Genomic DNA, 24,483 nt, shown 5'->3' with positions numbered 1-24,483 from the left:
TCTGGATTAAGGAGTACAGTGGGCACCTTTGGACAGCAGCATTGTCAGTTTGGAGGGAGGGGAGTGTTAGATATACTAGCAGGTTTAAATACACTATCAAATTGAATTGTTTTAGGATGACAATGCTGCTGCTTCATACAGTACAGGAAGTGAGCATTGTTACTCTAGGGTTGGACATGTGTTACTGTTAAACTGTAACAAATTGTTTTTACAAATTTCTAAAACTTTATTTTCCTGGTTACTAGGTATTTGAGGTGACTATTTACAAAGAGGATTTAGAGGACACACAAAGCCTGAGCGATGATACAGATACTGATATTGGATCAGAGGTTTGTTGTAGTCATGTTATTACATATTGTTTCTGACATGTTTCTCAGTTCATAGAAAGCTTTGTTTCCTGAAATTTTTGCAAAGAACTTTCAACCGACTAGTGTACAAGGCATACTTTCACATGGATATCAACATTTTCATGGATGATTAATTTTGTTTTGAAGTCATGAACCTGGTGGAAAAGCTCAGTTTGCTCTTATACTTTCTTTGGTTTGCAAATGTTTTTTTTTTTTTTCAGAAGTGCGTGCAGCTTTAAATTTTACATCTTCATGTGGTTTACTACTTTTTGAGATAATTACTGAGTAAAGTGAAAACCGTTCCAAATTATTAACTCTGTTTCGATCTCTAATATGGCACTTCTCCACCGCCAGAGTGAGACTGGAACAGCTTCAGTGGCCTAAGGTGGTTGGCACTGCCAAATCCATGGCTGTACTACCTGGCCTCCCAGCTACAACACATAGCCAGAGCGATTAACCCAGACCCTTCCCCAGAGATGAACTTAGCGGATTCCACTACTAAACTCCTTCGGCTCACGATTGGGAAGGTGGTCGATAAGGGATTTGAAGCTTTGCAGTTCGGTAAATCAAATAAATTCTACCCCACATATAAACTAATGCAAAAAATTTGGAATAGGGTCAGAACACTACAACAGGTCACCGGGTTTACTAAGTTTAGCCCTATATGGCAAAATGACCGGTACACTGAGAGGTGGCAATTGCAATATGGTAAAAAATTGTAGCAATACAGGATTAACTACTTATATCAAATATTCCGTGATGGAGAGCTGTGTGCCTTTGCAGCTTTTCAGACGGAATTTCAGCTCTCCATGTCCATGCAGTTCTACTACTTCCAACTCCAGCACGTGATAAAAGCCCAAAATGATGTGGATTCATGGGTACAAAACACTCCTATCTTTAATTACATATCAGAGGTATCGTCTTATAAGGGCTTCATATCATGCAGTTACACTATGCTACTTAATCTGTTCTTACCAAATTTACCCAAAAGGTGATATCCCAGTGGGAGCGGGATGATGGGCCTTTTGAGGAGGAACAATGGGAGGAGGTGCAATTGGCGGGTTTCACAGTGTTCTTTTAAATGTTGCTCAACACCTGTCCCAGTTGTGTATATACTTCTGCGGGTCCATTATACTCCTGCCAAGTTGGTTAAAATGGGAGTGCGCGATGATCCCTCATGTACTCGCATGTGGGATCACGGCGATTTGATACGCCTTCTGTGACGTTTCCCCAAATTACGGAGGTTATAGGGGTTATTAAGCTTTCCAGGTTCAAATTAAAAAGGATCCCAAACAATGTCTGTTGGGTATTATAGATGATGGCTTGATGGAGGAGGCCCCTAGGCAGGCGATAGCCAGGGCCCTTTTCCCGAAACGTATTTTACGGCACTGGAAATCAAAACAACCCCATACAGTGCGGGAGTGGATAGAGCAAATGGGTAACACTTTAAGGCTATAATATATCTACCAACATAGGGGCAGTACAGCAAAGTTTGCCAAGCTATGGGAACCATGGCGGAACGTTTCCGGGTTGGCCACTGTGGAACTTGTATTGGACCGTTTGCTATAAACACTTTGACATGGCAATACCAGTTGCTGGGCCCCCAGCTCATGCTCAAAGTGTAGGGGGGGGGGGGGGGGGAGCTGTGCCTCCATACCTGTACAACTTTGTATGGATCCAAATTGGATCTCTGCACATATGTCACATGATGCTGCCTATTGCTTCCATTGTGTAGATGTATACACTGTACATGTTCATTTGAAACTTTCAGTAACCTATGTGGAACTAAGGTCTGTAAATGTGTAACAAAGTGTAGTACTCTGAAGTCGGTAATGGATGTACTATGCTTGTTTAATAAAAACTTGTTTTGAGATAAAAAAAAGAGTAAAGTGAAAAAAATACCTCAGTGTGAAAATGATGTACAAGTAGCACATTCTGTTTTTGTCATTTCATTTTACACATTACATTTTAATGGTCTAAAGCATTTTTCTGCATCTCTTTTCAGGATTGTTGGCAGTGTACAAATTGCCATAAATTTAACTCCCCAGGCAAACGTTACTGCTTCCGCTGCTGGGCTTTACGCAAGGACTGGTATGCAGATTGGCCCCGTCTTGTACATACCCACTCCACACCAACACTTCCTGCCAAGGCCAGTTCCCAAGAAATCAACAGTGCTGTTGACATTCCTGACTGTCGTAGAACAGTGTCTGCCCCCATGGTTAGAGTTCGAGGACCTGAAAGTGTGTCACACTTCTTGGAGCCACTAGACTTGGCATCTAATATTGGAAGCCTTTCAGAAAGTACTGACACTCTTTTCAGCTATCAGTCAGAGGAAACCTCATTGGAGTCTACCCGTCCTCTTTTGGAGCCCTGCACGCTCTGCCAGCAACGTCCACGAAATGGAAATGTGGTACATGGGCGTACAGCTCACCTGGTGACATGTTTTCACTGTGCACGTAGTCTGCAGAAGACTCATAGTGGATGTCCAGTGTGCAAAAAACCCATACAGATGGTGATAAAAACATATGTGGCATAATTAATGTGCTCCCTTTTTTTTTTTTTTTTTTTTAGGTAATGCTTGATGAGGCTCTTGGAGCCTATCACTAAATGGCTTTCTAATCTTTAATCTTTCGCAATATACAACATGTTTTGTCTTTTTCTTTTTAAAGCACCTTTCTTCTTTAAGAGAAGCAAGAGAGTGATGATGTGAAATCTTTGTAGTGTTTACTTGGGATAATGGAATGTTGCTTATCCCAGTCTCCAATTTTTTGACAATGCCTTATCACTGCCATAAATAATTGTGTTTTTTTTCCATTGCATTGTTTTACTTTGTGACCATCAAAATATTTTGCGATATTTATAAACATTTGACACCATTGCAGAGAATATTTTATTTATATCTAGTCTTTGTTTTACACTGTATATCTCAATTTTTTTTTTTTGTGCCAGTGGCTACAGCTTTCTGACAAGTCTAGACCACGCTTGTAAAGACAGCTAAAAATGTTTTAGTACTAACTGCTCAAGTGTTTTTTGTTTTTTTTGTTTTTTTTTTTTCACCATCTGTATTGTAAAAAAAAAAAAAAAATTGCTGACAGCCACATTTCCTGGAATAAATTTAATGGGCAAAATGTTCAGCATAATTTTTTTCTTTACAGTTTGAAGAGTTCACTTTGTGGAGGGAAGGATCTTTTCTAGCATGGTTTAATGGAAATTGTATAATGCAGAAACTAAACAGCCAAAACCAGATGCAAGTAGACATTTATTTATTTTCAAGAGACAATCTTTTTTTTTACATGCTATCTGCATGCATGTCACGCAATTTACAGATATTTTTGCACTTACAAAGATCATATTACTGTCCCTGATGATGACCTGATCTGCTCATCAGTAAGTTGGAGATCACAGGGCCCCCATGACAACATTTCTGACAGGCCCTCCCCAAACACCAAAAAAATGCCAGTGGAAAATACCCTAATTACCGCACTCTTGTAGCACAGTGCGTGAACTACACGTGTTAAAGCATATTTTCTTTTTAACCAGATAAAGGAAAAAAAAAACAGCGTGTACTGCAGTCTTTTTAATAACTTTTTTGTAAAGGCTAGGCATGATAAGTTATAACAGACAGATTAACAAGATGACAACCTTGTAAGGGATAGAGAAAATTTTGCATTTGGAGTACTTTCAACCTGACAGAATCTGTGGGAGCTGTACATAGCAACCAATCCACTTCTACCTTCATCTTCTTCGATTAAAATCGTAAAGTCACATTTTCAGTTTTTTATTTCTTGAATAAACATGATACCAGTATACTTGAGTGGCTACAGATAAGCACAGAGCTGGATCGAGTGAGGGCTCAGGTAAGTATGAAGGGGGGGGGGGGTGTAAGGGCGCGATGCTAATGCAATAAGGTAAAAAAAATGTTTTTAGGTCTTACAATCACTTTAAGCTTTGAAAATGAAGGCTAGAAGCTGGTTGCCATTCACATCTGCTTCAGATTCTGACTGCACCTGTCTTGGAATATTTCACCTAAGTTTGAATCGAAACAAATTTGCCTGTGCTAGCAAGATTTCATTATTTCTGTCTTTTTCACAATGACTTCTGAAATTGGATAGGTCTTCCACAGCTGTCTAAAAACGAACCACTTCTGACATGTCCATGCTCTTAGACTGGTGGAACTTGGACAGAGAATTTACATTGCTGAATATTTTGGTTGTAGACCGATTGAAAGGGTTCAGTTTTTTTCAATCCCATTGCCTCTTCTCTTTTTAACTTTTTATTTATTTTTTTGCTACAAGGCTTATTTTTGATAACTGTACATCTGGATATCGAAAGTGACCTTTAGCGAGATGACCACCATGTTGGACCCAGTTTCCTCAGGGTAACAAAAGATTTGCTGGTAAATAGACAGGGTCTTCATATGCTTTTCACTGTCTCCGAAAAAGTGTTTTATTCTGAAGCACACCCATGAAGTTTGAAACCTCGGTAATATCTGCCACAGCTTCTTGAGGAACTAAATGTATATTGTGTATTGCATAACAAGCATTTTCCTCTAATTGCAAAAATTGAGGCTGCACACCAACAGTACCACTCACTGTGGCTCTGTCATCATAACCCTGACCATGCCACTTGGTCCCAAAATTCCTTTCTGATCAAAACATGTATTTTAATGGCATGAAATCTAAGAAATGCCTCAGGTATACTGAATTGGTTATTTCTTTTATTTTGATCTCTGTTCAAAGAAACATATATTGGATCGACTTTTGAGAAGTCCTGAGTAGTATCTATAATCAATAAGTAGAACTGGGCATCCTAAACTTCAGATAAAATGGGGGGTCATTTACTATAGCACCGGGAAGTACCGAGCGCCATTGCATATAATAGCGTCTATTTCAGGCAATTAGGAGTTAAACTATGTGAACATGTAAATGAAAAATTGCACTATTAGCGGCAAACATGCCTTAGTAAATTTGGAATTAGCGCTAATTGGCGATTCCACGGATATGCAAGTTCCAATTTCTACCAAGTTATTGCTGTTACGTACCGTGTAGTAGAGTCTGACTTGTAGGAGGACAGGCCTGGCTCAGGAGCCACTGGAGTGGGAGCAGTAGACTCGAGAGCGCAGTGAGGTAGGAGTGCCTGTGAGTATTGTGGTGTAGGGATGGATGGATGATGAGCCACCAGATAGGTCCGGGAGGCTGGTGTCAGCTGGGGCAGATGCAGATCAGCGACCTGGAAGATGGCAGGTACAGACTGGAGCAGGGTGAGACAAGCCAGGTCAAACACAGGTAATCAGTAGAGCAGATCAGTATGCTGGAACAGGGTGAGACAAGCTGGGTCAAACACAGGTAGTCAGGCAGATAGGGCTGTAAGCTGAAGCAGAGTCAGATGAACAGGCAGAGGTCGGCAACAGGAAATCAACAAGGAAGTCCTTTATAACAGGGTCAAGGCAAGCCGAGGTCAGAGTTGGAGATTTTGGGTAAGTCAACGGAGCCGGGTCAATACAGGTGATCAGAAGGCAGGTACAGGTTTCCAGGACATACTAGCTGCAGATCAAACAGCACTCCACTTGTGCAGCTGCTGTCCTTTTAAATGCCCATTGGCGCCAAGCAGCTCACACGCATCCGACGCGTGCCCCCACACACGTGTCCGGCGCGCGCCCTCACGTACACGCCGCTGTCCGGTTTGTTGTACTGGCACCTGTGTATGCACGGTGATCACATCAGATGCCAGTCTGACCAGCTAGGGGGAGGGGGGTTCTGGGCATTCTGTCGGCCCAGTGCCGCTGGTCATCAAGAGGAGTCTCGTCTATCAATCAACATTCTGGAATTGCGTGTGATCAGGTTATGTCTCTCCATTTGGACGCAGCTGCTGCACAGTCGATCCAGGATCCAGTCAGACAATGCCACAGCGGTGGCCTATGTCAACCACTGGGGTGGGGGACGAGGAGCTCGGCAGTGGCACTGGAGGTCTCTCACATTCTGCGGTGGGTAGAACTTCACGTGCTAGCTCTCTCTGCCGTATACGTTCCAGGCATAGAAAACTGGCAAGCGGACTACCTCAGCCATTAGTTGCTGGATCAGGGGGAGTGGTCGCTACATCCGGAGGGGTTTTGTCTCATTTGCCTGCAGTGGGGCACGCCAGACGTGGATCTTCTGGCCTCTCATCTCAGGTGCAGAGTCGTGGGCAGAACAAGGGATCCCTTGACGGATGCGTCAGATGAGCTGGTGGTGCCATTATCAGCTCATTTATGCCTGCCCACCACTCAAGCTCCTCCCTCGTCTGCTGCATAGAGTAGAGGCCGAGGGGATACCCTTTGGGTCTGGTATGGATTTTAAGGGGAACTTGACCCCAATTTTTTTTTTTAAATTGGCGTAGGGTCCCCCCCAAATCCATAGCAGGCCCTTTGGGTCTGGCATAGATTTTTAAAGGGAACCCCACGCCAAAATCAACAAAAAATCCATACCAGACCTTTATCCGAGCATGCAGCCTGGAGGACAGAAGGGGGGGACGAGCGAGCGCCCCTCCCCCTTCCTGAACCATACCAGGCCACATGCCCTCAACATGGGGAGAGTGGTTTGGGGTGCCCCCCAAAGAATGTTGATGGGGACAAGGGCCTATTCCCGATACCCTAGCCATTGGTTGTTAGGGTCTGCAGGGGGATTTTTAGCATTTTGAAGCCCCTATAGCCTTGTCCCTCCATGTGAATAAGTATGGGGTACATTGTACCCCTAATCACTCACCTTAAAAAGGTGGAAAAACCAACAAATTAAAAACCCACATTTTCCCAACTAACTTCCACAAATCAAACAAAAATACCACCAATGTGAATCCATCAATCCCAACAGCTGCTGGACACCAAAAATTTGATTCCAAAACATAAGCTCCACCCCCAGCAAAGCCTATCCACTAACTGCTTCTCCATCTGTCATTTGTGAAATAGGTAAGGGGTGGGGCAAACTGGTTATGTCACCAAGGGGCCCTGCCACCTTCTGATAGCACCAACCGTTGCATGCCTTTCCATGTCTGCAGGTGCAACAGGGTTGGGATTGACAATGGCTCTACATGGGGGAAAGAGATATACAAGTTTAAATTAAATAAAGGGCATAAGCTGTGTAGCACCCTCTACTTGGGTAGGTGCTAGAGGTTAGGATTTTGTGAGAGCAGGTAAAATTTAGGCAGGTTGAGGAAGAGGGAGAAACACAGGAAGCGCCAACCTGAGTGTAGTATATAAGGTACGATTTATTAGCAAGGAAGTAATGCACTTACAGGAAATAGCATAAAAACAGGCTCATCTGTAAATGGTGGTGTCTACAGGTGTAGGTTGGCATCCAAAACGAGCGTCCACAGATCTGGCAGATGACTGGGGGAGCCTCAGTCTGTCCTGTGGCCACCAGGAAGTCGGTCTGCGCCACTGTGGTGCGCAGGGAGATGATGACACAGGGGAGAAACAACTGACTAAAATTTAGGCAAGCTTAGTACAGCTAGGCCTGTTTCTTTTGGATTGAGAGGGCTGGGAGTGATCCAGAGCAGCAGCTGGTGACAGTATCACCTCACTGTCACCTCCCTCTTTCTTCTAGAGCAGTGGTTCTCAACTCCAGTCCTCAGGACCCACCAACAGGCGAGGTTTGCAAGATGGCTGAAATACATCACAGGTGATATCACTTGCTGCTCAGTGATTGCAGTATTCTAGTCTGCAACTCCCCAAGGTAATACTTAAAATCTGACCTGTTGGTGGGTCCCGAGGACTGGAGTTGAGAACCACTGTTCTAGAGGATTCTAGAAGGGAGGAGGGGAAGTGGGGGGAGCTGTCTGGGGTGTCTCGGGGAGCCCTGACCAATCCCCAAATAGGATTGGCAGGGGGCAGGCCTCTTTGAAATACCCAGTGTCAGCCCAGCTGGGGAGGAGTTGTTGGTTTGAAGAACTGGAGATGGAGCACTAGGTTGTCGGGGGCCTTTGAGGGCGCTCCCCGGTCTGGAGGAGGGGGGGTGACCTTGGGCCTGGGGTTTGTGTGCAGGATGGAGCCCTTCTGAAAAGACAAGAAGGATCTGGACAGGAGGCACAGAGATGACAACAGGAGCTAGTGCTGCCGGGCAAGTCTTCAGGAGGGAACCACTTGTCCCAGTCAGGAGGGCTGGTGAGTGACAGGCACAGTTGAGAGGACAGGGGAGGCACACTGGGAGTATGCTGTTTGGGATGGGTGCAGAGCCAGCAGTAAGGACTGTAATGTCACGGGCAGTGGAGTAAGTCAGCTGCAGCCAAGAGGGCTGGCAGAGCCTGGAGAGGACTAGCTGGGAGCAATAGTCTGCCATTAGGACAGCTAGCACACAAGACTTTCTTTTTCTGCTACATTATAGGAGCCCCGCTGTCCCTGCCTGCTAAGGGCGGTTGCTGAGGCCTGGCTGAGACAGTCAGGCCTAAGCATGTGCTAGCTGTGCCTGGAGAAGAGTGTTGTGCTGGAGAGAGAGAGAGTAAGGCCCCATACACACTATTAGATTTTCTGCTGATTTTTGTCTTCAGATTTACCAAAATTATAAAATGTGAGGTCAAACCTTAACAGTTTCAATTTGTATGCAGTCAGGCAGGCCCTTGCACTACATGTTTTAGTAAATCTGAAGACAAAAATCTGCAGAACATCTAATGGTGTGTATGGGGTCTTACAGTCTGCAAGCAAGAGTTGTGGTACAGTGTATAGAACCTTTCCGATTGATCGCAAATTGGTCTGCCAATTTATCTCTGGGCATCCCATATGCCCCCTTACCCATCCAAGATCGAATCCCCTCAAATCAACAAAAACAATCACATGGACTGTTCATTGTCTCAAGAGTGTCCGGGAGGTGAATGCTGGGCAGGGTGACAGGTGGGCCATAACATTCAGCAGCCCCTACGGGTGTACTGTTACATGTGTGTTTGGTGTTTTTTAAATGTGGCCAATTTTTGGGGCCACAATGTACCCTATAATCATTCAAGTGGGGGGGTGATCTGGGGGCCCCCATTAACAGGAGGTGTCCAGATGTCGGTAAACCTCCACAAACATGTTCATGGTTCTGGGGAAGTGGCCCATGTCCCCATTCAACATAAGGACAAGGTGCCGTGGAGATGCAGAGACCCACCCACACAACAAAACGCCCCCCACATGCTGAGGACATGTGGCCTGATCTGGCTCAGGAGCAGGGGGCACTCAGTTGGCACCCTCCATTCCATGGCCTGCTAGGCTGAGTGCTGAGGTCAGGATCTGGTATGGATTTTGTATTGGGCCCCCATGCTGTTTCTTTATGCTACAATTGTGGCTGGGGTTCCCCTTTAAAACTCATACAAGCCCCAAAGGGCCTGGTATGCAATAAGGGGAGAGACAGAGCTATGTTAATTGTGGGGTATTCCTGCGCTATCGTGAACGGGGTTGTGGAGAGAGGAGGAGGGACACCCAATCTCAATACAAACAAGGAAAAGCCGCATACACCGAATGGGGTACAGCCTGTCCCCAGTTAAAACAAAATGGAATAAAGTGTGGTGCTGCGCTAAACCCAATGAGATAGGCGCATATTGGCTCTGTGCTCGTGAGCGTCTTATAGTGCACCAAAATAGACTTTGCAAATGTAACCATAAAAAGATAACCTCCTATGACAAATGTGTCCTTATGTGCTGATAGTGTGTATGGTCAAGAAAATCGTAATAAATACACAATAAATAATAATAAATATAACGTGCAAAGTGATTAGTGCTTAGGCAACACAGTAGCAAACATAAATGTATGGGTGAATATAGCTCAGATAAAAATAGCAGCTGGCTAAGACTATCACCAATCGCCAACTAGCTAAAAACAAAATAAATCAACACATACATAAGTGCATATATAGCCAAAGTGCATCCAGTGCAAGTTAAATGTGGCTACGTGCTTAAAAGTTCATAAACATGCATGCAAAACTGCGTGCGAAATATTATCAGGTGCAGTGCTCCTTGCGGCGAAAAACAGTCAATCAAAAGTCCATAAAACGTGTATTGCCTTCCGTGCTAAACATGGGTGACAGTAGTGGTCAGTCTTCATGCAACAATGTGCACATTAGCGGGCAGTGGCCCCTTACCTGAAGGTAATGGGGTAATCGCGTTTAGCCAATCAGAGGCATGGCAGCCTTTGTAGAGACAATGGGTATATTCTGTAATGGAGGATGGTGGAAATATGGTCCTATCCTGATCGCTTCTATTGTAGGGGCGTCTGGTCCTTCCAAGTAGTGTCCCGGGGTCACCCAGATAGATTAAGAAAGGAAGCCCACAATAGTGTAGTATTGCATGGAAGCGTATCACTTTTATTACAACATAAAATACAGTACTCACATAGAACGTTAAAAACCGGGTGGAGATCCGACGAGCGGCGAGCTCGTAATGCAAATAACAGTCAGAGAGTGCCTGTCCCGTCCCTACGCGTGACGTCACGGTCACGTGACTTCTTCAGGGGATCAGTCACGTGACCGTGACGTCACGCGTAGGGACGGGACAGGCACTCTCTGTTATTTGCATTACGAGCTCGCCGCTCGTCGGATCTCCACCCGGTTTTTAACGTTCTATGTGAGTACTGTATTTTATGTTGTAATAAAAGTGATACGCTTCCATGCAATACTACACTATTGTGGGCTTCCTTTCTTAATCTATCTGGGTGACCCCGGGACACTACTTGGAAGGACCAGACGCCCCTACAATAGAAGCGATCAGGATAGGACCATATTTCCACCATCCTCCATTACAGAATATACCCATTGTCTCTACAAAGGCTGCCATGCCTCTGATTGGCTAAACGCGATTACCCCATTACCTTCAGGTAAGGGGCCACTGCCCACTAATGTGCACACTGTTGCATGAAGACTGACCACTACTGTCACCCATGTTTAGCACGGAAGGCAATACACGTTTTATGGACTTTTGATTGACTGTTTTTCGCCGCAAGGAGCACTGCACCTGATAATATTTCGCACGCAGTTTTGCATGCATGTTTATGAACTTTTAAGCACGTAGCCACATTTAACTTGCACTGGATGCACTTTGGCTATATATGCACTTATGTATGTGTTGATTTATTTTGTTTTTAGCTAGTTGGCGATTGGTGATAGTCTTAGCCAGCTGCTATTTTTATCTGAGCTATATTCACCCATACATTTATGTTTGCTACTGTGTTGCCTAAGCACTAATCACCTTGCACGTTATATTTATTATTATTTATTGTGTATTTATTACGATTTTCTTGACCATACACACTATCAGCACATAAGGACACATTTGTCATATGAGGTTATCTTTTTATTGTTACATTTGCAAAGCCTATTTTGGTGCACTATAAGACGCTCACGAGCACAGAGCCAATATGCGTCTATCTCATTGGGATTAGCGCAGCACCACACTTTATTCCATTTTGACAGAGCTATGTTGCCTGCTTTTTTTTTGTGGTTATATTGCAGCCAGGGAAAACTATTCAAATGTAATTTTTTGGTGTTTAAATATGTCATTATTGCTGCAGCAGGTTTGAGACAAACGCAACCCCCCCTCCCCTCATTACACTTTCTACTCAATGACTTGTGTGTGTGCACAACCAAATATTTTAAGAAACTAGATTTACTAAAGATTTGAAGGGGTATGAATAGTTTGCATGTAGAAAATATGTATTTGTAATCTGCAAAAGTCAAAGCAAAAAAGAATCAACTTTTTATTTCAACATTAGTATAAACATTTGGAACAATAATATACCCCCCCCCCCCCCCCCCCAAAAAAAAAATGCATGGAAATGATGCTCCAGCATTTGACAATAATAGGAGGGTGATGGACAACACTGGATGAACTCAGTGCTTAAAAATGCTTACTAAATAGTGTGCAAACAATATTAAATGCGATAAACTTGTGAAAAAATATGGAAAGAAACTGAATTGTGAATAATGATTGGATTGTTGAATGATAAATATAAATAGTTAATAGCAATCCCTAATGCGTGATCCAAACAGTGAAAATGGAACAAAGATAGTTATAATATAGTCCATGTATCAGGCAATGCAATTCATATTCCTGTGTAGCTACTCTGACAGGTACAACTGAGAATTTAAATGCTGTGGTAAAGGGCGCTCCCAATGCAATCATTAGAATGCAAAATGTGAGTTATACAAATAGTATGTATACATTCAAACCCGTGTATTAGTGCATGGCTTCACTTTATACATGTGCACAAATGTCTTAAATTCTTTCTAACTAAATCCACTCCAACACCATGTGAGAAATAAAATCCGTGTTCCAAATAATATTTGTGACTTTTCACCCAAGGTTACAACAAATTGTGCTCACCAGATGACCCTGGCCAGCAAGTGACCATAAGACATGAAGTTCCTCCTCCTCCAATCCTGGAAACCATTTAACGATCTTTTTCCAATCGATCGTTCACATGTATGGTGAACTTGGTCGAATGAGCCCAGGAACAGCCAGATCAAATCTTTATCTGTCCTCCACTCCAGTCTCCCACATCTGAAAATCAAGCTCCTTGAATCCTGGAAACCATTCAATGATCTTTTCCCAATCGATCGTTCACATGTATGGTGAACTTGGTCGAATGAGACGGGAACAGCCAGATCGAATCTTTGTTATCTATCCTCCGCTCCAATCTCCCACATCTGAAAATCAAGCTCCACCAAAAAGACCCAGGGAAGGCAGATATAGTGTAGTATTGTTTATTGTTAAAAAATAGAATTTTTATAACAGCTTACCTGTAAAATCCTTTCCTTGGTGTACGTCATGGGGCACAGTAATAACTTAATGGGTTATGGGCCACTTTCAGGTGATTGGACACTGGTATACCCAATAAAGGAATTTCACTCCCCTATATAACCCCTCCTCCTTCCAGAAGTACCTCACTTTTTGTAGCAAAGCAATATACTTAAACCCCATAAAAGAGGAGCGGGACCTCTGTGTCCCATGATGTACTCCAAGAAAAGGTTTTTACAGGTAAACTGTTATAAAAATCCTATTTTCTTTTATCGTACATCATGGGACACAGAGCCTAAGTAATAACTTAATAGGACGTCCCATAACAATGCTATTTGAGGGGAGGGAGAGACAACCCGTAGGGCACCCCCAGACCTGAGGACTTATAGTGCTGCCTGCAGCACACTGCACCCAAAGGCGATATCCTCATACCTCCTTACATCCACCTGATAACATTTTGTGAATGTATGTACTGAAGACCAAGTTGCGGTCTTGCAGATCTGAGCCATGTAGGCCTGGTAACGCACTGCCCAAGAAGCACTAACCGACCTGGTAGAGTGTGTCTTAACTTGAAAAGGGGGAATCTTACCCCTTAAATCATAAGTTTGAATTATAACTTGCCGAATCCGCTTAGCAACAGTGCATTTCGATGCTGCCTGTCCTTTCTTAGGACCCTATGGCAGAATAAATTAGACATCAGTCTTATGAATCTGAGCAGTTGCCTTTAAATAGATTTTCACTGCTTTTATCACATCAAGACAATGTAGTGACTTTTCTTCCCTGGAAAATGGTTTTGGAAAAAACGATGGCAGGACAATATCTCAGTTCAGGTGAAAACCTGAGACCACTTTTGGCAAAAAATCTGGACGAGGGCGTAACACCACCCTGTCCTCATGAATAATCAAATATGGCTCTTTACAAGAACGAGCAGCCAATTCCGAAATCCTCCTTGCTGAGGATATAGCAACCAAGAACACCAGATTCCTTGTCAGAAGGACTAAGGGAATATGCTGTATTGGTTCAAATGGCTGTTTTTGTAACACTGACAAAACTAAATTCAAGTCCCAAGGGCTCAAAGGTGATTTAACTGGCGGATTAATCCGCATCACCCCTTGCATGAAACCCTGGACTAAAGAATGCGTAGCAAGCGGTCTTTGAAATAAGATCGATAAGGCTGAGACTTGGCCCTTAATAGTACTCAAGGCCAATTTCATCTCTACGCCTAATTGTAGAAAGGCAAGAATTCTGCCTATGATATATCCCTGAGGGTGCCAACCCTTGGATTCACACCAGGAAACATAAGCCTTCCAGATTCTATAATATATAGCTCTGGACGATGGCTTCCTTGCATTAATCGAAGTAGAGATAACGGACCCGGAAAGCCCACGTTTTTTCAGAATGTGGGTTTCAATAGCCAGGCCATTATATTTAGCATTCGTAAAGTAGGATGGAACATCGGCCCCTGTGAGAGCAGGTCTGGCCTTAGTGGAAGAGACCATGGATCCTCCATTGCCATCTTTACGATTTCTGTATACCATGACCTTCCAGGCCATGCTGGTGCTACCAGAATTACCAGCTTTCTTTCCAGCTTGATCCTGCAAAGAAGTCGAGGCAGCAACTGAATAGGGGGGAATGCATAGATCAGTGAGACCTGATCCCACGGGGTCACCAACGCATCTGTTCTGCATGCGAGTGGATCCCTTGTCCTGGACACACAGTTGACTAACTTCATGTTGAATCTGGACGCTAGAAGATCTACTTCTGGAGTCCCCCATCTTTGGTAAATAGCCCAAAAAATGTTGGGGTGAAGAGACCATTCCCCTGGAATAACTGCTGGTGACTTAAGTAGTCCGCCTGCCAATTCTCTACTCCCAGAATAAAGCCTGCCAATAGGCACGGAACATTCCTTCCTTCCCAAGTTAGAATATGGTTCACCTCCTCTCTGCGCTGAGAGACTCTTGGTGCCCCCTTGGTGATTAATATAGGCCACAGCCGTGGCATTGTCGTATTGGATCCTGACAGGACAATCCCTTAACCTGGAAGTCCAGGCTTTCAGAGCCAGACGCACTGCCTGAATCTCTAGGATGTTAATGGGCAAGGTTCTTTTGATTTTTGACCACTGTCCCTGGACAGTCGTTTTCTCTAGTACTGCTCCCCAGCCTGAGAGTCTGGCATCTGTCGTTACTACTTTACAGATAATTGGTCTGAAGGATTTTCCTTTCAGCAGATTCTGGGTTAGTAACCACCAACTGAGGCTTTGGGACACTTGGGGACAGCCGCATTGGCAAGTCCAAAGCTTGGATCGTTTTGTTCCAAGCAGGCAGGATACTGTTTTGCGAAAGTCTCGAATTGAACTAGGCATAGGAGACTGCTTCGAATGAATCCACCATCTTTCCGGACAACTTCATGCAAGGCGAATTGAGGGAATTCTTTTCGACCTGACCATCTGCACCAGCTCTCGTATGGAGCTGATCTTTGCCGGAGGCAAGAACACCTTTTCCTGGGCTGTGTCTATGATCAGGCCCAACTACTCCAGCTTTCTTAGCGGTTTTAAGGAAGACTTCTCTAGGTTGAGAATCCAACCCAGACTTTCCAGGTAACTGGTTGTAATGCATACACTTTGCTCCAAGCGGCCCAATGACTGGTCTGTTAACAATAGATCATCTAGGTATGCCAAGACTGTTATGCTCTGTGCCCGTAACCTGGCTAGAGGTGGGGCCAGTACTTTTGTGAACACCCGGGGTGCTGTAACTATCCCGAAGGGCAAGGCTACAAACTGAAAGTGCTGCTGTTCTACTTCGAATCGCATAAACCTTTGGTGAGCGGGAAATATAGGGACATGCAGATATGCATCCCTGATGTCGATGGACGCCAGAAGTTCTCTTGCCTGTAGGATAGAAACTACTGATCTGATTGACTCCATGCGAAAGGAGCGGATTTTCAGAAATTGATTTAGATTCCTTAGATCTAGAATGGGTCTGACACCGCCATTTGGTTTTGGTACCGTAAACAGGTTTGAATAAAACCCCAAACCTTGCTACTCTGTGGGGATCTGTATGATCACCCCCTGAGCCAATAATCGGTCTACTGCTTGAAACAGAGATTGCTTTTTCCCTGGATCTTTGGGAACATTTGATCTCAGAAAACGAGACGGTGAAACTTGACGAAATTCTAGTTTGTATCCTAGAGACACCGTGGAGACGACCCATCTGTCCTGAGTTTCCTTTTGCCAGACTTCACAGTATTTCAGAAGTCTTCCTCCCACTCTGGTGAGGGGGGGGGGGCGCACCTCTTCATGATGAGGCTTTAGTATTCTGCTTTGCCCCCGGGTCTTCTTTTGTGCCTGGGTCTGACCCTGAGGTTTTCCTCTAGAGTCTGACGGCAGAGGCCATCGCCACTGTCTAGAGGCGGATGCCCCTGGCGCAGGAGAAAAAGTCAGTTTTAAATGAAGGATGTTTATACTTGCATTTGACTGGCAAAAGAGTACTCTTCCCACTAGAAATCGTTTGGATGTATTTATCCAAATTATCGCCAAATAGTCGCTCCTCATGAAAGGGGAAACTAGTCAGAAGCTTTTTGCAAGGTGCTTCGGCTGACTAATTTTTTAACCAAAGGGTCTGTTTTTAACCATTTAATAATTTTTTAACCAAAGGCATGTGTACTAGCACAAGCGCAAGGCGGGACGCCTGGTGAATAGAGTCCTTCATAGCATCTATGGCAAAACATAATGCCTTTGGTAGTTCGGCCAACTCACGGGCCTGTTGTGCAGGGAGCTCTTTAAGAGCCTCTGTGAACTGGTCCTTTAGAAACTGACAGATGCTTCTTACTGTGACTGCAGGCTGAGTAACGGTCCCTGCCATAGAAAAAGATTTTAACAGGAATTCCATCTTTTTATCTGTTGGATCTTTAAGCATTTGTGCATTGTCTACTGGACAAGTTAAACTTTTATTCAAACTGGAAATTGCAGCATCAACTGCTGGAACCTTCCACTTTTTGGCGAATTTCTCCTCCATGGGATAGAGAACTGAGAATCTCTTTGAAAGGAGAAAATGCTTATCCGGATGATCCCAGTCAGCATAAATAAGCTTTTCTAGTAATGCATGGACCGAAAACGCATGAAAAGACTAAAGGTTTTAAAGAACCCAAGGAAGAAACCAGACTTTCAGCTGACTCTGTTAGGGGTAGCATGAAAGTGGAACAAACAATTTCCGTAAGGATTTGTACCTCAGAATGCAAAGCTGAATCATCAACTGTTGTTTCCTCCGCCGAGGAATAATCGGCTTGTTTTTCCTCTCGATCGCCTGAGGGTAATACCTCATCCTGTCCCCATTGTTCCCTTGGTAAAGGGTCTAAGGTGTGGGAGGGGGATCTAGCACGCTTCCTATCCACTTGGATAGAGGATGCGATTAAAGCTGCTAATCTTTCTTCTAGACCCTGCAGGGGAGAGGAAAATGCATCTTCAGTCACGTATACAGGGGCTGAAGTGTGAGAAGCAGTTGCACCACTAATTGGTTCCAAAGACTCACCCTGGCTTGCCATGTCTGGTATCTCCAGAGAGGATGACAGTGTGGAGGCATGACTGGAGTTCCCAGCACCTGGGGGTGGAATTTTTGGCACTTTAACGGTAGGTCTGGAAGTCATAGTGCTAAGCACAAAAGCAGAGGCACTTAAGAAAAAATATACCACTTGCTGAGCAATAGTTTAGAAAAACAATAAAGATCAGCTTTTGGTGCTGAATAACAATTGTATTTCCTGTACTGGAAATGCCTGTATACACCCCTCAGGTGACCCAGTGCTCCTGTGTCCTCTAGTGTGTCAGACTTCCTCTCCTCAGTTACTCTTAGAGGTTTCTAATATGAGAGCGTCTTTTTTAAAAGCCTCAGGTGAGCCTGATCTAGCATTTGTCAGCGTTCTCCGCCCCTCAGCGTGTGCTCCACGAGGATGCTACATCCCGCACAGAATGCCGCCTGTTAATTAGACCACTCCCCTCTCTAATACCTGCCCCCCCTCCTTCTTTAAAAAAAAAAAAAACTAGTTTGCGACGAAAGGCATTCGGGTCTGCAACTGCAGACCCAAAGAGGGGGAGGCTGCGAGCGTCATCTGGCACCTTTCCAGAGCGGCGAGCGTACTGCCTAAGCACAAGAACTGGCGCGCAGCCTGTCCCAACAATCCCTTGCTGGACAGTGTTCACAATAAAGACAAGTTTGAAATATACAAGTAGTATATGTGAAGCCGCAACCGCACCACTCCGGGGGGGGAGGGGAGAGTTTTATCAACAGTGTTGGGCTCCCTAATCTGCAGAATATATACTAACTTGCTTAGTAGGGGCCATTTATACATAAAAAAAATGTCAAAACTGCTGCTGTACCCCCCACTTAGTTCCCTCAGAAGAGGAAACGCCAACTGTTCAGTTAGAACCCCCACTGACTGCTGGGATCACACGTGCTGTTATAGCTAGGACACACAGCTGCTGAGAAGCAACGCACCAAGGTATGTGTAATATACTCCCTCTAGTGGAGATCTTAAGGCATACAATGTTTAATATATGGAAGAAAAGGCATAGGTGGACTTTTTACAGTTCCTAGGCTTCTTTCCTTATCTTATCCTCGCTGCAAGATACTGCTGAAACAAACAGATCCAAACTTCACCCATTACGGCGGGCTGCGTTAGTAAACCTTCAAAGACCGGGTCCCTTAATAGAGGTTCCACTCCTTTGGACCTGTATAGCACCCCTCTGGAGCAACTTTAGGTAATGTAGCAAGACCAAAAAGAGTCCTGTTTCCTGGGGTCCAGCCCTCAAAGAGAAGCATTACAGGCAAAACCTCGCTCTTCTATGCGAGGCCCGAGTACCATGCTGTGGCTTGGATGGATCCGGCTGTGGAGGTTATTTAAATCCAGCATGGATCCCTCCTGGAGCTCCTCAGAGCACATCTTCACTCATGACCAACAACTTAGACATGGCGAAAAAACTGAGGTACTCCTGGAAGGAGGAGGGGTTATATAGGTGAGTGAACTTCCTGTATTGGGTATACCAGTGTCCAATCACCTGAAGGTGGCCCATAACCCATTAAGTTATTACTTAGGCTCTGTATCCCATGATGTACGACAAAGAAAATGTCACTTACAATATTTCCTGCAGGGGAGTGCATCAATATATCGGAAACAGTGCAGTGGAAGTCCGTTCAGACAGCGCTATCTGACTAATATTTTTTTTTTCTGTTTTGACTCCACAGTTTCCTTCAACGCCACAGGAATGGCAGACTGTGGCATCCCATTTTGCAAAGCTTTGGGACTTTCCCAACTGTGGAGGGGCTATAGATGGGAAGCGTGTCCACATCATGCCACCACCCCATTCGGGGTCTTACTATTATATTTATAAGGGGTTTAATAGTATAGTGTTGATGGTGGTGGTGTCGGCACAATATGAGTTCCTCTATGTGGACGTGAGGAAGAATGGTCGGATGGAGGGGTGTTCGCTCAGAGGGAGTTTTACCAACATCCCTGGTGGCCTGGCATTGCCACTTGATGCGGACAATGTTGAAGGACTCCCATTCATCTTTATTGCTGATGAAGCGTTCGGTCTGGGCGAGAACCTGATAAGGCCATTCCCCCAGGGGACCCTCACCCCGGAGAGGAGGATTTTTAACTACCAGGTGGCCAGAGCCAGAAGAGTCGTTGAGAATGCCTTCTGGATAATGGCCAGCCGGTTTCACCTATTTCTGACAGCAATACACATGGCGGACTACAAAATCAACCATATCATCTTATCCTGCTGCATATTGCACAATTTTTTAAGGAAAAATGCCCAAAATTATATTGCCTCAGTTGGGCCTGAGGCCGGACTTCCTGAGAATACCCTGACGGGCCTGGATACTGGCCGTCCTGGCTTGGCACCCCAAAGCGCCCGTGAAGTTTGGCAGAAATATGTAAATTATTTTACGGGTGGGGGGCCATTGCTATGCCAGACAATGTGTAAATATTTTTTTAATTAAAAAAAATATATATATCTGATAAAATCTTGAATTTTCTTTATTGCTTGTGTTTGTTTTTGGCTGTCTCCTAGGTTCTCCTGGTGCACTTGTAGTGCCAAGTGGATTTTCCTTTAGTAAATAAGCTCCATTGTCACTGTAAACACAAAATTACTTCAAAAACTGTTATTGAGCATTGAAAGAAGAAGCCACGCATTGTTGATTATCAAACTTTTTACTCTGTGCACATTCACATGTGCGTTATAAAATTTTGATACAAATTTTTTTTTTTTTTTTTCTCAAGTTTTTTGCAATTTTTTTTTAGAAACGCATGTTTCTAAACATAACATACACAACTCTGGAACTTACAAAGTTCAACGTAGAAAAACGGAAGGCAATATCAAACATTATAGTGCCAAAAATGTCTTGATATTGCCTTCATCAGATGGGGTGATGTCACCCCTGTAAAAGCCACATTTTGAAGATGCACACAATTTGGGAGTCAAAATGGGTATTTCCCTCCTGATCCCATGTGTCACGGAACGTCCCACACTCCGCTTGAGTGCTTCCGTCAGTATACCGCTTCCTAAGTTCTGGAACACGAGTCCAATGGATCTGGCTATAGGAACCCCCAAGAACTAGACAACACCAGTCTTGGAGTACATTAGAACTAACTCTTTATTTGAGATCTCGCACTCATTTATACAGCAGGCTGACTCAAAGCTAACCTAATTAACATGAGCTAATTTACTAAAAAATTTACCCAGACCAGATGACAATACTGCAGGAAGCTTTCCCGCTGCTTGCCACCAATGTCATGGAACGTCCCACACTCCGCTTGAGTGCTTCCGTCAGTATACCGCTTCCTAAGTTCTGGAACACGAGTCCAATGGATCTGGCTATAGGAACCCCCAAGAACTAGACAACACCAGTCTTGGAGTACATCAGGACTAACTCTTTATTTGAGATCTCACACACATTTATACAGTAGGCTGACTCAAAGTTAACCTAATTAACATGAGCTAATTTACTAAAAAATTTACCCAGACCAGATGACAGACTTGTGGGCACCGAGCTTCACACAGTAGTATAAACACAATAGCTGGAGCTAATTACAATTAACAATACAAACAACAATCTCCCCCTTCCTCAGCTTAGACAGTTCGTCTCCTAGCCAGCGCTGGTGGCTAATGTGATCAGCTCATTCAATTAACACACATTACCATAAACATCAACACAGGGTTAATTAGAACAAACAACAATGAGTTGAATACCCTTAGAACCTAGACTAAACTTATTTACGTTAAACACATTATAGCTGACATCAGACAGGTGAGTGGAGTTGATGACATCAGTATGAGCCCCAACAGTATGGCTCAGTCACTATTGCTACTATGGCAAATACAGGGTCCCCAGAGTCTGTGTGTTTTGGGGAGACATGGAGCTGAATCCAAAGTAACACCAACCCCAGGGTCCCCAGGCATACAGCTCACAGAGAGCACCATTTCCCCAAATGCCAGGGCCCAAAATCTGTTGGCAAGAGGCTAGCGTTCAGTCCCCTCCAATAGCCTCTGTCTCGAGTGAGTCTGTCACATTTCTCCCCCATCAAAGGTTGACTAACAAGGTCCCAGACCCCCACCTGGTCTGGACATGCGTTAGTCAGGCAGAGTGAACTCACATAGTCTTCCCGCATGATCTCCGTTCTTGGCTGCAAGGAATAGTTGACCTCAGTAGGTGTGGGGCAGAGGTCATTTACTCTGTCTGGCTGCCAGGGCTTCAGCTGGATTGTTTTTAACATTCCTGGGCTCGGTCTGCTGCTGGGCAGAGGGGCCAATCACCCCTGCTTCTTGAAGCTGTAGAGAGACACTAGGTGCTAGGCAGAGGCCAGCGGTGCTCTGCCCTGTTGCCAGCGATTCAGCTGGGAATAGCAGCTCCACTACATCAGCTTGTCGTCGGAGAGAGGGGCCAACTGCCCCGGCTCCCTGGATCTCCACAGTTGTTGCCGGTGCTGGGCAGAGGTTGGTAACACTCTGTCCTGTTGCCAGCACTTCTGCTGGGGACTCCGCATCCTCCGCTCCGGCTAACCGTTGGGGCAGGAGGCTGGCTTCCTCCACTCCCAAACTGTGTAGCTGCCATTGGGGAGGTGAGCTGGCTGCTTCCTTTTCCATTCCCTCATCTGGTTGCTTGGACGACATGTCTATGGTACTGTCTCCTAGGTGCACTGATCTTTGCTGGGGAGGGAAGGCCGCTTCCTCCACCCTGGCCAACTGTTGGGGAGGGACAACACACACCTCCTCTCCCTTCTCCCCCTGTATCTGCTGCTGGGAAGTGATTGCCACCTTCTCACCCTGGGCCTCTGAAACTGCCACAGGTATGGGGCAGAGGTTTTGGACCCTCTGGTTGCCAGCACTTCTGCTGTAGAAGTTTGTTGTAACTCCACAGATACTGCTGTTGGTGCTGGGCAGAGCACAGTAAAGTTTGGCCCTAATACCAGCTCTTCTGCTGGAGGCTCATCAGGTTGTTCTTCCTCAGCAGAAAAGTCTATTAAATACCCTATCTCTATAACTGGTGTCTGGGGATAGAGGTTCACCATCTCCTGTTCATGGAACCCAGAAGATGTTATCAGTGCTGGACAGAGGTTAGCAGAACTCTGCCCTGTGGTCAGCACTTCAGGTTTGGGGACGGCAATCTTCAGATTTTCCACTGCCGATTCTCTGGCATGCTGCTGAACGTGTTCTAGCAGTTTCCTGTATGCCCTTTCCAGATGCTGTTCCTTCCTTAGCCAATGGTCCAGATCAGGTTTGAGCTCTGAGACCCCTGCAAGACCAAGCATAGCCTCTCTATATTCTCGCAGGTCCTCAAGGTCAGGTTCCCCTACATCACCAAACATAAAATGATCTGTAAGGCTCTCCCACAGCAATCCAGGGCCTCCAAAGTCATATCCCTCCGGAGGGCATTCTGTTGTCTCCCCTAAATATCCCTCCTCTGCGTGCCATTGCAGAGCCCAATAACGATTGTCCAGCTCTATCTCCTGCTGCACCAGCCTGTCCAATTTAGTCACTCATTGCTCCTGGGGCCGCTCTCCCAGGAATGCTATCTGCAATGCCCGTTGGTCACTGGCCCGTTGCTCTTGGGTTGGAAAGCACTTGCCCTGTTTTATACCAGCGAGCTGAAGGGCTCCAATCCAGAGCTTCACCCGAATCAGCTGCCTGAGCTCCAGGTATTCATCCTCAGACACCGTTCTGGTGTATGTTGAAAGGATGATCCGCAGCAGCCCCGGGAACTCTGATGCCAGGTCCATATCTCCGCTGGGGTGACTGAAGTCTGCTATGCTGATCTTGGATCCAGTTGGAGGTTTGGATGTCCCAGACTGCAGGAAGCTTTCCCGCTGCTTGCCACCAATGTCACGGAACGTCCCACACTCCGCTTGAGTGCTTCCGTCAGTATACCGCTTCCTAAGTTCTGGAACACGAGTCCAATGGATCTGGCTATAGGAACCCCCAAGAACTAGACAACACCAGTCTTGGAGTACATCAGGACTAACTCTTTATTTGAGATCTCACACACATTTATACAGTAGGCTGACTCAAAGTTAACCTAATTAACATGAGCTAATTTACTAAAAAATTTACCCAGACCAGATGACAGACTTGTGGGCACCGAGCTTCACACAGTAGTATAAACACAATAGCTGGAGCTAATTACAATTAACAATACAAACAACAATCTCCCCCTTCCTCAGCCTAGACAGTTCGTCTCCTAGCCAGTGCTGGTGGCTAATGTGATCAATTAGAACAAACAACAATGAGTTGAATACCCTTAGAACCTAGACTAAACGTATTTACATTAAACACATTATAGCTGACATCAGACAGGTGAGTGAAGTTGATGACATTAGCATCTTCTCACAGTATGAGCCCCAACAGTATGGCTCACTCACTATTGCTACTATGGCAAATACAGGGTCCCCAGAGTCTGTGTGTTTTGGGGGGACATGGAGCTGAATCCAAAGTAACACCAACCCCAGGGTCCCCAGGCATACAGCTCACAGAGAGCACAATTTCCCCAAATGCCAGGGCCCATAATCTGTTGGCAAGAGGCTAGCATTCAGTCCCCTCCAATAGCCTCTGTCTCGGGTGAGTCTGTCACACCATGCCTAATGTCAGCATGTGTTATCTCCCATCATGGGGGGATCAGTGGACGTGTTTTGGGGGTGCAACCCCTTTCTCCTACACCTACTAGAGTTACGAGGAAGTGGTTGCACCCACAAAACGCATACATTGATATCCCCTGATGGCAGATAGCACATGTTGACACACCGTGTGCATCTTCAAACTTTGGCTTTTAAAATATCAAAAAAAAGTGTTCGTAAAGTCCAACAAATGGTAAAATGGTAGCATTTGGAAGAAATTCAGATTCTCCCCCACACATCAATCATG

The 24,483-nt window shown here is 45.0% G+C and overlaps 1 protein-coding gene across 2 annotated transcripts in view; it reads left to right on the top strand.

Moving 5' to 3' along the window:
- The window catches only part of MDM4 (MDM4 regulator of p53), a 192,917-nt gene extending 189,684 nt beyond the window's left edge, over positions 1-3,233 (top strand). For both annotated transcript variants that reach the window (XM_073615829.1, XM_073615828.1), the window contains 2 exons: positions 246-329; positions 2,353-3,233. In XM_073615829.1, the coding sequence (XP_073471930.1) occupies positions 246-329; positions 2,353-2,883 (615 nt within the window). In that variant the 3' untranslated portion in view covers positions 2,884-3,233. The remainder of the gene's footprint in view (positions 1-245; positions 330-2,352) is intronic.
- The last annotated feature ends 21,250 nt before the right edge of the window (positions 3,234-24,483 follow it).

The sequence above is a fragment of the Aquarana catesbeiana genome, linkage group LG02, assembly GCF_042186555.1.
Source record: "Aquarana catesbeiana isolate 2022-GZ linkage group LG02, ASM4218655v1, whole genome shotgun sequence".
Classification (NCBI taxonomy): Eukaryota; Metazoa; Chordata; class Amphibia; order Anura; family Ranidae; genus Aquarana; species Aquarana catesbeiana.
Note: the sequence above shows the minus strand (reverse complement) of the source record. Positions and strands in the feature narration are given on the sequence as shown.